The 13,956-nt window shown below is 44.6% G+C and overlaps 1 protein-coding gene across 1 annotated transcript; it reads right to left on the reverse strand.

The window, feature by feature from the left end:
- Window positions 1-985: 985 nt before the first annotated feature.
- Fgfbp3 (fibroblast growth factor binding protein 3) lies at window positions 986-13,784 on the reverse strand. Its single transcript, XM_076562843.1, has 2 exons — window positions 13,653-13,784; window positions 986-1,930 (listed from the first exon to the last, which is right to left on the reverse strand). Exon 2 carries the CDS (start codon window positions 1,864-1,866, stop codon window positions 1,111-1,113), a length of 756 nt encoding a protein of 251 aa, XP_076418958.1. The 5' UTR covers window positions 1,867-1,930; window positions 13,653-13,784; the 3' UTR covers window positions 986-1,110.
- Between the last annotated feature and the right edge of the window lie 172 nt (window positions 13,785-13,956).

A 13,956-nucleotide genomic window follows, 5' to 3' on the forward strand; every position in this document is an offset into this window, starting at 1 on the left:
TAATTCATGTTGGTCGTGGTGGAGCACCTATAAACCCCAAACTTGGAAGCCTGAGGCATCATGCTCTTGAGAAAATGATTCTCTCTCTCTCTCTCTCTCTCTCTCTCTCTCTCTCTCTCTCTCTCTCTTTCTCTCTTTCACACACACACACACACACACACACACACACACACACACACACGGGAGGGGCTTAATAAATGTGTATTTAGAAACAGATAAATGACAAAAGCAGAATTTCCATCGTTTTATCATTTTCTAAGTCCAGCAGTTTTTTTTTTTATTAAAGATGATCATTACATCATATTAAAAGTGAAAAAATTAAATTTAATTACACAAGAGATAAGGGCCCAACAACTGAGATACACGTCTACATTTTATCTGAGTTTTAAAAGAGTGATCAAATGTAAAGACTTGGGGGTTTTCGTTTGTATTTCATGATCTGGAGAGCACTGAACTTCTAAAATTCACTGCTGATTTTAGGTAGTTAAGGAACTTTCAGGACAGTATATTCGAAATTCAATTACAAAGTAGCAACGCTTAAGGAACTGAAATGCAGTTGTCCTGATAACCCATTCTTGGATTTATTTTTTACCTATAAGGTTCAATCCACATAGAAAGTGTGATGCTGTCACACCCAGAGTTGATAACAATCCAGAAAAAGGGGTAGGGAGAAAAACTTGTCAGCCCAGAAGACTGAACAATTCAGCCTGGCTGGGGCTCTTACTCACAGTTACATTTTAATAATAATGTGTTAATAGACTTTGTATCTCACTTCCTAGGAGAGATTCGCACCTCTTTAGTCACGGCAGTCCCTATCTTCAACTTCTCTCTCTAGTCTACAGTTTTTGCAAACTTAATATAAACCTATCCGTTTCCACTACTTCTGCTCTTAAATCAGAATTGAGATGCTTCAAAACGTGTGTGTACTCCTCTGCTGTCTCAGATTCTCTCTACCCTGACCCAGGCCCCATTTTGGAAACCCGGACTCCTGCCTACTCTCCATCCCGGTTCCCACGGTCTAAGACGCCCCGAGCCTCCCGCCCCGGCTTCAGTGCCCTCTGTTCCGCGGCAGCTGCCCCTGGTGCCCGTGCCCCCGCCAGGCCCGCAACCTCAGCCATTCCAGAAATTGACAAAGAAGTTGCAGAGGGAGTGCCACTTCTCGGCGCAGTAGGTCTCGGTGAGCTCGGCGTTCTGGTCCAGCCCGTCGGGCTGGAGCTCGGCCACCGTGGGAGGCTCCGGGACCCGGTCCGAGCCCGCCTTCCTCCCACCCGCGCTGGTCTTCGCCCTCGAGGGCTTCTCCTCGGGCGGCGAGCTCGGGGAGCGCACCGGCTGTCGCGGCCGAGCCCGGCTCCGCGCCCTGGGCCGGGGATGCTCGGCTGGACGCGCGGACAGGGTGGGGTGGGCGGGTGGGTGCAGATCGGCGCCGGCCTTCTTGCGGGCGCACAGGCGCGGTGGCAGCGGCGCGGGGTCCAGGCAGGGTTGCGGCTTCCTACGCAGCGCGCCCAGCAGCCGCCTCCAGTAGTGCGAGCGCCGGGCGCCGGAGGTCGCGCAGCGCTCGGGATGCCCGCGGTAGGCGCAGTGCAGTCGAGCCCCGCCCGGGGCCTGGCAGCGCAGGGCCAGCTCGCCGCCCGTCGGCGTCCCCGGGGCTGGCACCAGGAGCTGCCAGCTGCACGCGTGCTGCTCTGGGCTCACGAAGCGACCCGAGGAACCGCCCTTGGGGCCCGAGGCCGGGGCCGCCTCCCTACCAGCAGCCCCCTTGTCCTTTCGGGCAGCCGCGAGGAGGCAGCATCCCAGCAGCAGCAGCAGCAGCCTCAGCGGCGAGGGCGACGCCCGCGGCCTCGGAGGATTCCTGCCTGCGGTGGCCATCCCACTCTTCTGGGGTCCTTGGGGCTTCAGTGCAGGCAGCACAAGGAGAGGAGCATCCTTGGATCTGCGGATGAAGGCTACAGATCAGTCCAACGCAGCCCTCTCCCTGGTCACAGGAACCTGCCAACTCCCCTGACTGGACTTTCTGGAAACCAATGTTCTCAGTTAGCTGAGAGGAGCCCCTCTAAAGAGTTGTCTAGGGGGACAACTTACTGTTTAAGGGATCGTTTTTTGAAACGTTCATTGAGATAGAAAAATGTTTAATAATCACCCCGCCACCCTCCACCAAACTGTCTACAAAATCATTTCAGGTTAATTGTAGGATGCATGCACTTTGAGCTTACCGAATTCTAGAGGAGATGGAGGGGTCCTATCAGAGCAGAGCGAATGACTGCCTAAGGGATTAGTCTGTTTTAAACGGTCCTCTGTGAATGAACCTGTTATCAATGGGACAGAAGGGGCCTCCCCCTCAATGCCCCTCCCAGACTTCTCTCACACTGGATTCCCACACTACTAACACACACAGAAGACCCACACATCACAGAAGTATGATAGAAGCGGCCATGTGACATGGAACATAAATGCTGTATTTTGCTTCCATCACTGAAAATAAGGCAAATGTTAACAAATCTTTCTTTTCTTTGGAAACTTACATATTTACCTGAAGGATAAAAATTAAACAGGAAAACCTAAGTTTTAAGATTAAAAAAAGATAAAATAAAACAAAAATATTCGGAACCAGATATTATTTGACTATTTGCAGTTTCCTTTTTCTTTCTGCATTACATGTAGTGTGTGTGTGTGTGTGTGTGTGTGTGTGTGTGTGTGTAAGAGAAAAACCTGCGGGAGCCGATTCTCTTCTCTCCCTCTACCTCATGGGCCCCAAGGATCCAACTCAGTCTGTGGGCCCGGAAGCGCCTTTACCTACTGTGCCACCTTGAAGGCCCCATTATTTTCGGTTTTTTCATATCGCTCAGTTCTGTATCCATCCAGGGGTGGATATTTTGGTTTTTGACTATTTGGGGGTATGACAAATTAGTCCTAAATGTCTTTCAAAACTTACATGTTCTAAACGGAACTATTCACTTTGTAGTCAGAAAGTAGTACAAACTCAAATGGTGTAATATTTAAGTATTAACCTGTTCTTGTATGCTTCTATAGAGGAGGGATAGACTTTGGGTCTGATTAATTTTGCTGTGTGTCTTTTTAATTTACAATTTTTAAAAATTTATTTATTTATTTTTTTAATATTCATTGTTGTCAGATCCCCTGGAACTGGAGTTACAGACAGTTGTGAGCTGCCATGTGGTTGCTGGGAATTGAACCCCGGTCCTGTGGAAGAGCAGTCAGTGCTCTTAACCAGTGAGCCACTTCTCCAGCCCCTAATTTACAATTTTTTTATGATAAAGTTTATAAAATGAAAGAGTTTTACATTTATTATTTATTAATGTATTTGTTGTGTGTGTGCTCCAATGCCATGGCACACTTGTGCAGGTCAGGAGACAAGTTTCCGAAGTCCATTCTCTCCTCCCACCATATGGGTCTCCAGGATTGAAGGATCGAACTCTGACGATCAGGCTTAGCAGCAAGCCCCTTTACTTGCTAAGCCATCTTATGAGCCCCCTTCCTTTTGAAATAGGGCCTCATGTACCCAAGACTGGCCTTGAGTTCTGACTGTGACATCGTATTTTAAGCAGAGTTTTGTTTTTTAAGCTTTGGAGGTTTTGTATTCACCCCCTAATATATGTTATCTTTTTTTATTTTAAGAGTTTCTTTCAAGGGGCTGGTGTAAAGGTAGCAAGAGAAACTGGTTCCACAAAGTTGACCTGTGATCTCCGTCAGGCAGTGACACATGCCCCTCCCGTACACACAGCAACAATAAGAGAAAATGTTTTGGGCTTTGTTTTGCTTAAAGCACTTACTCCCCCAGGTCACGTGGATGTTGCTCACTAGTAGAGGACTTGCTAAGTGTGTCCAAGGCCCTCGGTTCACCCCTCAGTACCGAAAAATACTTATTTCCTAAGCTAATGTCGGTATTAATTATACTAGGAACATTTTTTTTTTTGTTTTTCGAGACAGGGTTTCTCTGTGTAGTTTTGCGCCTTTCCTGGAGCTCACTTGGTAGCCCAGGCTGGCCTCGAACTCACAGCGATCCGCCTGGCTCTGCCTCCCGAGTGCTGGGATTAAAGGCGTGCGCCACCACCGCCCGGCTGGAACATTTTTAATAAAAACAAATCGGTACCCACAGCATTAAGAAATGCTAACAACATCAAAACAGGAACGCTAACAAAAGTTTTGTAATTATCAATAGATAATTAATGAATTTCACAGATGGAAATCCTTTCTAAATTTCTTCCTCAGAAAAATATTCTCACAAGTAAAGCACCAAAAGTAGTCACAGACTTTATTCTTTCTGTTGCTCTGGTATTATCAAGGGCGGCCTGACATTGGGATAGATTTTTCAGCTAAAGGGTGACATCTTGTGGCATTGTGGTCTAGTTGCACTAAAAGAATGTCAACTAATGAGCTAGGTCCACAGGCTGAGCTGTCATAGGCATTACTCCGAGAAGCAAAAGGAAAGGTACACAGATGTGCTATACACGTCAGAAAAGGCAAGACAAGTTAAAAACCATGCTAAGTGAAACAGAACATGTGTAGCCTGGTGGCTTCTGCCTGTCATTCCAACACCCTAAATGCTGAGGCAGGAGAATCAGACACTCAAGGCTGGACGGGGCAGCACAGTGAGCCTCGGGGCAGCCTGAGACACAACAAGACCTTGTCTCAAAAACAAAGACAGAAAGAAAGAAACTATAACATAAAACCCAGCGCTTTAGAGGCTTGGATGAAAATATTTCCTGCCTTTACAGAAAACTGGAAATTGGTTCACGGCACCCATGTCGGGTAGCTCATAGCCACCTGTTACTCCAGCTCCAGGTGATCTATCACCCTCTTCTGTCCTTCATGGGGACCTGCACTCCCATGTACATACTGCCACATGAATACATACATATAATTAAAAAAATAAAAATAGGGCTGGAGAGATGGCTCAGAGGTTAAGAGCACTGGTTGTTCTTCCAAAGGTCCTGAGTTCAATTCCCAACAACCACCTGGTGGCTCACCTGTTCTTCCAAAGGTCTTGAGTTCAATTCCCAGCAACCACATGGTGGCTCACAACCATCTGTAATGAGATCCGATGCCCTCTTCTGGCCTGCAGGCATACATGCAGGCAGAACACTGTATACATAATAATTTTTTTTTTTTTTTCCAGAGCTGAGGACCAAACCCAGGGCCTTGCGCTTGCTAGGCAAGCGCTCTACCACTGAGCTAAATCCCCAAACTCATAAATAAATCTTTTAAAAAAAAGGAAAAGAAAAATATTCAAAGTCTCTTTAAAAAAATCAATCAATCAATCAATCTTTCCAAGGGAGGTCCAACTCCGGCAGCCCTGGGCTCCTGTGGATCCAACCATCTCTCCTTCCTTTGGGACTACAGCTTGAATGTTCCAGGTCCCTCTTGGCTGAGCCCACTGCGGGGAGGTGTGGCAGGGTAAGGCCTGTGTTAATTGTGAGTGGCTTGTGGAATTTTCTCTTGACATTCTTTATTCTGGAGCTCTCCCAGAGTATGATCTCGAGTGTTTGCATTTCACATGTGAACTCAGGGGGTTTTATTACTCTCCTCCATTAATGTCATTCCACTGTCTCACTTCCTAGCCCTGACCTTCCTCCCTCTCCTCCCAACTGCGTTCTAGCTGCCTCTTAAGAAGAAAGAGGCTGCAGGATTGGCAAAGGTGGGATGGAGCCTTTTGAGTTCTATCTAGAGACCTGTCTCCAGCCCAGCAGTACCTGACTTGCTGCAGTTCCTCCTAACGTCTGACGGCAAGGGTTGGAGGTGTTGGATCTGGCCTGGCCCTGGCCCCTGTACCTTAGCCCTGGGTGGCCAAGTAGAGGCGCATCCATACCCCTCAATAAGTATAAGCACCTTAGTTGTAAATGCCCCCACCTCCACCAATCACAGATCCCAAAGCACTGTCTCCTGGTAACTAGGCAAGCAGCTGAGCTTGGCCAAGGTGAGGGCTTTGTAAGGGAGCAGCTCCCTGGTACTGAGAGGTCTTGCAGCACAAAGCCCATTGGTTCCAAGAACCTCAAGAGGTGCCTCTGGCTCCTGGGACTGAGGAGAGCTGGTGTCAAGTCAGAAGAGCAAACTACTCACCAGGACATCGAAAGACAGGGTTGTGTCTTATCCCAGGAGCCATCCCTGTGGCCCTCCCTTGGTGGTCTGCTGCTTGTCCTGTCCTGCCCTCCTGAGCTGCACAGTCCCACCCTCAGCGTCTAGGACAGTGTGAAAAAAAAGTAATAACCCACCTAGCAGGGAAGATGACTAGGGGAAACCCAGTGGCTGCTCTCACACTCACCCACCCATGCCTCTGTCACAGGGCCAGCCTTCAGAAGGGCTCCTGTGAAAAGCCAATGCCCTCCCAGCCCAGAGCCAAGCTCCCACCCCTCCTGGGCCCACGAGGGAGACTGCACATTAACTACTGAATGAAGAGGAGCAGTGATGGAAATGTGAGCCCTGGAAATAAGTGGTGCCAGGAAGAATAAATGAGAAGTCTTTATAACAGGAAAAAATGACCATCTTAGCCATTTAAAAGTGTATATAGTTCAGCAGCAGTGAGAACACCCACACGTGTACAGTCCTTGTCACATCCGTCACAGAACTTTCTTCACTTGTCCAAATAAATTTGTTTCTGTGGGGCTGGAGACATCGATGCCTCAGAAGCTATGAGTTCTTACTGCTCTTCCAGAGTTTAGCTCCTGGCACCCACATTAGGTGCTTTAACAACCATCTGTAACTCCATGTTCAGGGCATCCAACACCCTCTTCTGGCTTCCCCTGAATCTACATATGTAGCATACTCACACAGACACTAAATAAAAATAAAAATAGATAGTAAAAGTTTGTCTCCATTAAATAACTCTCCGTTCTTCTTTTTCCCCATCTCCTGACAACCATGATTCTATTTTCTGTCTCTATGAATGTAACCATCTAATATAAAGTAAAATCATATAGTAGTCATCCTTTTAGGACAGGCTTACTCCATTTAAAATGATATCCTCCAGATTCAGTTAGATTGTGGCATGTCTCTAAATTCCTTTCATTCTCAAGGCTAAATAATATGCATTGTATTTATATACCACATTTTGCTTATTCATTCATCCGCTGGTGGATACTTGAATGTTTATAACTTTCAGCTAGTATCAATAATGCTGCTATGACTCTGGCTTGCAAATATCTGATCAAGTTCCTGCTTTTAAAGTTCCATTTATAATTGTTTGAGGACAGCCATTCTACCTCCTACAGTGGATGCGTCATGTTACATTCCCATCAGCAGGGCACACACATCCCAGTTTCTCCACATCATTGCCGTCACTTGTCTTATTCATATCTATTGTATGGGTGCGCATTAATATCTCACTGCGGTTCTGGTCTGCATTTCTCTAATGATTCTTGAGTAAGCCCTTTGCTTATAATTTAATCATTTTGTTGATGTTGTTGAGAAGTTGGGCGTCTGTGTATTAACATTTTATAAGATATGTGATTTGGAAACATTCCCTTGCATTCTGTGGAATGGAATGTTTTCACTGTTAGTCATGTTCTGAGGTGCAGACATGTTTTTAACTTTGATGGAGTTCAAGGCAAACACCATTTCCAAATATCATGACAGGAGTAGGAAAACATGAAGTACATATCTTAACATTTTTTTAAAAAATATTTTATGTAAGCCGGGCGGTGGTGGCGCACGCCTTTAATCCCAGCACTCGGGAGGCAGAGCCAGGCGGATCTCTGTGAGTTCGAGGCCAGCCTGGGCTACCAAGTGAGTTCCAGGAAAGGCGCAAAGCTACACAGAGAAACCCTGTCTCGAAAAACCAAAAAAAAAAAAAAAAAATATTTTATGTGAATGAGAATTTTGCCTGCATGTATTTATGTGCACTATATGTGCCTGGTACCCTTGGAGGCCAGAAGAGAGCGTGAGATCTCCTGGAGCTGGAGTTACAGGTAGTTGTGAGTTGCCCAATGTGGATGTTGGGAACTCAACCTTGATCCTCAGCAAGAGTAGAAACTGCTCTTAACCACTGGGTCATCTCTCCAGACCCTAATGTTGCATGTGAGTTTGGGCATATATGCTACAGTGTGTGTGTAGGTCAGAAGACAACTTTGCAAGCTGGGTTCTCTTCTACTTTTATGTGGGTTCTCAGGATTAAACAGCTGAGTCATCTTGCTGGCCCACTTGCCATTTTCCTTAGCATCCCAAAAGTCTTCACAGTTTATAAGAAGGTCAAGTTTGTTAATGACTTCAGTGATTAAGCCAGGAATGATTGTTCATGTCTAAAAATTTAAGAGGCTGGGACAGGATAGCCACCAGTTTGAGCAGTTTTCAGCCTGGGCTATTTTTTGTTGTTGTTTTTCGAGACAGGGTTTCTTTGTGCAGCTCTGCCTGGCTGTCCTGGAACTGGCTCTGTAGACCAGGCCCGCCTCAAACTCACAAGAGATCTGCCTGCCTCTGCCTCCTAAATGTGAGGGATTTGGCGGCTCAGTCTGGGATTAATGCTACTTTGTCTCAAGTTTAAACAAAAGATAATGTTTACATTTCTATTACCTTTTTCATATTCCATTTTATTCTCCACTCAGCTTCCTTTCAGGGGTAATGAATATGTTATCATAACTGTGGGATGAATTCTTTTGACCCACTTGTAATAACTTTGTCTCAAGTTTAAACAAAAGATAATGTTTACATTTCTATTACTTTTTTCATATTCCATTTTATTCTCCACTCAGCTTCCTTTCAGGGGTAATGAATATGTTATCATAACTGTGGGATGAATTCTTTTGACCCACTTGTAATAATTCTATACTTGCTTATGTCCATATATGGGAAAACTCACACCAGCATAGTTACTGTACCTTTATGGATATTAACTAGAATTGGGAAAGCTGAAATATTAATTGTTCTGGATTTTCATGTACTGGAAATATAATATTAGTTAAGCAATTATATACAGACCACAGTGGACTGCAAGTTCAAAGACAGCCTGTGCTACATTGTAAGATTCTCTCAAAAATAAGGAAATGGGGGTGGGGAGACAGGTCAGTTGGGAAAGCATTTGACATGCAAGTGTGAGGGTTTGAGTTCAGATCTCTGAACCCAGGTAAGGCCTGACTTGATACCACACCTGTAATTCGAGCACTCCTGTGGCAAGAAGAGAGGCTGAGAAAGGAGAATTCCCAGAAGCTGGTAGACAGCAAGCCTGGCATAAACTACAGCAAAAAGACATTGTTTCAAACAAGATGACAGTCAGGGACTGATACCCAGGGTTGTTCTTGGACCTACATTTGTGCTGGAGGAGGCAGACACGCACTTGCACGCAAACAAGCACACGCACGCACGCACGCACGCACGCACGCACACAGATTAAAAGAAAAAAATAAAAAGGAATGAGTGTAGACCAGCTCCAACCTGTCGAAGGGTTCTTGCATGGAGGAGAGAGGAATGAGAAGTATTAGATAGAAATATAGGCAAAGAAAAGGAGAGAAACACAGGATAGCTTTGGGAGAGCAGTGGGTCAATACCCAGTCACCCCGAGTTTAATCATGATGGGCTTTTTATACATCAGCAAGGGGAGAAACAAAAGACCTCCCCCTCTCAAGGTCAAGGTATAAAGTACCAACAAGTGTAGGCCCTTCAAAACACTTGGTACCCACGCCCTTGGTCAAATCATCCCATGATGCAGCCCTACTGGGTAAAGCAAGCTCAGACTTTCTGGCCTTGAGTAAGGCCTTACTAGGTAGCCTCTGTGGACTCCGACAAATGAGTAAATAAATAACTTATAGCTTGGGGGTGGTGGCCCACACCTTTAATTCCAGCACTCAGGAGGCAGATCTCTGAGTTTAAGGCTAACCTGGTCTACAGAGTTCCAGGACAGCCAGGGCCATACAGAGAAACCCTGTTTTGAAAAAAAAAAAAAAACTCACAAAATTATACTCTGGATACATATATATTTATAAAACCTCAAGCTTCATAGTGACAGTTATTTCTGGAATGGTACAGAGGAAGATAGATGGGATTAGAAAGAAGTAAAGGATAATTTTAACTATAATTTTGTAGAAATTTATCTAAAGCTAATATAGGAAAAGTATTGAAATATTTTGAATTTTTCTTAACTTATAATTTGTCCATAAATCCTACTTATTCACTTTACTGCTTTTGGGATTCTACTATAAAATTAGAGGTAGATATTTAGATGGATATGAAACTACAGATTCAGATCATTTCCAGGTTTTCTATGTAGTATATACAGTGTTCTAGTGAATATTCTTTTTTTTTTTTTTTTTTTGAGACAAGGCTTCACTATGTAGCCCTGGTTGGCCTGGAACTTGCTATGTAGACCAGGCTGGCCTTGAACTCATAGACCCTTCTTCTGCCTCTTGAGTCCTGGGATTAAAGGAGTGGGCCACCAAGCCCAGCCTTTTTTTAATGTTCTTTTTTAAAGTACATTTATTTACTTGTTGGTGTGTGGAGGCGTGTGAGCGGCACACGAGCGAAGGTCGAGGACAACTTGCAGGAGCTGGTGCCCTACTTCCACTACCTGGGTCTCAGGGACTGAACTCAGGTTAGGCGTGGTGGCCTTTACTCACTGAGCCATCTCTCCCAGCCCTCAGGTAACATCTTCATAAGGATGATCTCCAGTAAGAGTGTATTCCTACAGCCATTAGCTTTAAATTGGGGATATATGGATCCTCAAGAAATGTATAGGTCTAGTAGTGCCATGCTTTTAAAAGTCAGTGTGCCACAAAACTATAAATATATTTGATTAAAGAGCATTGACCTAGAAGCTGCTGGGGTGTGGCATCATAAAAGCTCTATGTACTAGATTTTTTAATCCCCAAATCTGTAATTTAGACAACCATATTTGCCAAAAGTTGTGAGCTAGTGTTATTATCCCCATTTCACAGTTGAGGAATTATGATACAGAAATTAAGCGAGCAGCTCAAGGTCATATTGTTAACAAAAGGGGTAGTTAGGGATGGAGGTTTAGCTCAGTGCCACAGCATGTGCCTCGTATGAGCCAGGCCCTGAATTCCATCACCAGCACTGCCATGAGCACCGAAGGTCAATGTGTTAATAGTTTTGAATGCTTACCGTGGCAGTCATTTGGCTAAATGTTTGTGCATTCTCACTGAGTCTCCACCAACTCTGCGCACCATTATTGTCTTCACTTCCCAGATGTAGAACTGAAACTTAATGAAATTATAAAAATTGTCTGGACACATAACTCTTAAGTGTGATGAGAAAGGACTTAAAAATAAGTCAGTCTAGCTGGGCAGTGGAAGCGCACACCTTGAATCCCAGCATTTGGGAGGCAGAGGCAGGTGGATCTCTGAGTTTGAGGCCAGCCTGGTCCACAGAGCGACTTCCAGGACAGCCAAGGCTGTTACACAGAGTAACCCTGTCTCAAAAATAAATAAATAAATAAATAAATAAATAAATAAATAAATAAATAAATAAATAAATAAATAAAAAATTCAAAACCAAAACCAAGAAAGAAAAAGAAAAGTCAGTCCTATAGAATATATTTGACCATTTGACGCTTACATTATCCATACAAGTTAAAGGGGCTGGAGACATGATTCAGTATTTAAGAGCACATATTACTCTTCCAGAGGACCTGAGTTTGAGTCTCAGGAGGCTCCTAATCATCTGTAACTTCAGCTCCAGGATGATCAGATTCTCTGGCCTCTGTGGGCATGTGCCACACAAACACAATTAAAACAAACAAACAAAAAACAACTGATTATCTTTGGAAAAACCCAAGTTGATAGCAATAGTACTTTCCTCTTTTCAAAGCTTCATTTAGACTATAGACCTATGTGTCCTTGATATTAAAGAGAAAGAGTTTTAAAAATGTAAATCAGATCAGTGTAGTTGGTTGTTTTTTTCCTCCTTTAGCTCTTTTCCTCTTTTGGGGGGGGGGTCTGCCACCCAGTTCCCAAATAAATACCTAGTCCTATTCTTACTTATAAATGACTGGTTTTAGCTTGGCTTGTTTCTAGCCAGCTTTTCTTAAAGTGTCTCATCTACCTTCTGCCTCTGGGCTTTATCTTTCTCTATTCCATATACCTTTCTTTCTTACTCCATTTCTGGTTGTGTAGGTGGGTGGCCCCTGATGTCCTCCTCTCCTCCTTTTTACTCTGCTTATCAACCTCTCCTGCCTGGCTGTTCAGCTCTTTATTAGACCAATCAGGGGTTTTAGACAGGCAAAGGAACACAGCTTCACAGAGTTTAACAAATGCAACACATTTTTACATCATTAAACAAATGTAACACATCTTAAAATAATATTCTATAACAGATCAGTTCACGCTCTTGTTTAAAACGCTCTTTACTACACCTAGTGTAAAATCCAAGTTCCTTACTTACAAGCCCCCTTTACCCCTCCCATCAGAATGGACTAATCTTAGGTGTACTCACTACCTAGAGAGCTCCTAGGACCTTTATATAGCTAGCTACCTCATGTTATATAGTTATCAGTTTAAACACCTTAGTTTTCCCCTAATCACCAAGTTCAAAACAGGTCTCTGTCACTCTCTTTTCCAGCATTCCGTTTCATGTACTAGGAAAACATTTTTGCATTTGTTTCCTTTTTTTTCAAAACCTTTTTTTCATTTATATGAGATTTTGCCTGCAATGTATCCATGTGCACCACATGTGTGTTTGATGCCCACATAAGTTAGAAGGCATCAGATCCCCTGGCTCTGTAACTACAGAAGGTTGTGAGCCACCAATGTGGATCTGGAAAGTGGTCCTCTGAATGAATTGAAAATAAATATTATTACTGTCTTGGAGTTAGACAATTATTTAAACTTTTAGAGCTTCCTTTCCTCACTTGTAAAGTGAAGATTCAAACTTTTTTTTTTTTACAGGCTGAGGATGTAAGTCAGTGACAGCACGTGTGAAGTCCTGAATTCTAGCCCCAGCACCATCAAATAACAAACTGGAAAAACATCACATTATTTACAGCCTCGTCTTATGATTGTAAGAGAGAATGTAAGCTACCACACAGCACGCTAGCAGGTATTTGCTTTATTTCTTCCCATACATATCAACTTTATAGTTCAAGTTCTTGTGAGCTTTTCTAGATACATGACCTCGTTTGGTTTTCACGGCCTTCTACAATGCTTCTCATCTTACAGATGACAGACCCAAGGATTGAGACATCACTTCTAAAAAGGTAATGAGAAGCCAATGGGCATGTTTTATAAGCAGAGGAATGACACGACATGCGCCTTTTGAAGATTAATCTGTCAGTGGCCTATAAACTGGGCTTGCCGAAACTAGAGAAATACTAGTTTGACTACTGGCATCAAAATAAACTTTAAGGTGGTAAGAGGCCATAGTAGGCAACAGAGGAGTGTTTAGCAGTACGTAGAAGGAAGGGGGGAGGGAAGGAAGGAAGGGAGAGAGGAAGAAAGGGCTGGTAAAATCATGGGCAGTCCCTCCAGCATTTATACAGAACTTCTGGTAAATAATGGTCCACACTTGAGCCTCCCTGCTCTCTTCCTCGCGGAACCACAGCAAATTCTTGGCCTGGAAATCGCTATGTAGCCCAGACTGACCTCCAATTTCACAATCTGCTGTCTCAGCCTCCCGGGTACTAGGATTATAGGCGTGCACCACCCCACCCAGCCCTTTGCAGGTCCTCCTCGGCTTCACCCCGCCCATAGCATCGCGACCTGGGCCGGAGTCTCCAATTCCTGCAGGGTTCGTTCCTGTTTGCAAACAGCCTAGAGGGGTAGGGTCAGGATGGCAAGCACTTGGAAACCGAGGTTTTGAACTTCCAGAACTCGGGCTGGGTCATCGTCCTCCTGCTCTGGAAAGCAGAGACCTCTCTGCATTTCTCCCCCCTAACCTCCCCGACCACGCGTCCTTTCCGAATCCGCACCGCGAACCAGCTCCAGGTGCGGCCGGAGGCGGCGGCGCTCCGGAGCGAGGCGGCCCCACGTGCGAGTGACGTCACTTCCGGCGCCCTGACGCTAA

This window comes from Peromyscus maniculatus, chromosome 1, assembly GCF_049852395.1.
Source record: "Peromyscus maniculatus bairdii isolate BWxNUB_F1_BW_parent chromosome 1, HU_Pman_BW_mat_3.1, whole genome shotgun sequence".
Taxonomy (NCBI): domain Eukaryota; kingdom Metazoa; phylum Chordata; class Mammalia; order Rodentia; family Cricetidae; genus Peromyscus; species Peromyscus maniculatus.

Coding starts and splice junctions, on each gene's coding strand:
- Fgfbp3 (XM_076562843.1), bottom strand. CDS start 1,866: ATGGCCACCGCAGGCAGGAATCCTCCGAGGCCGCGGGCGTCGCCCTCG.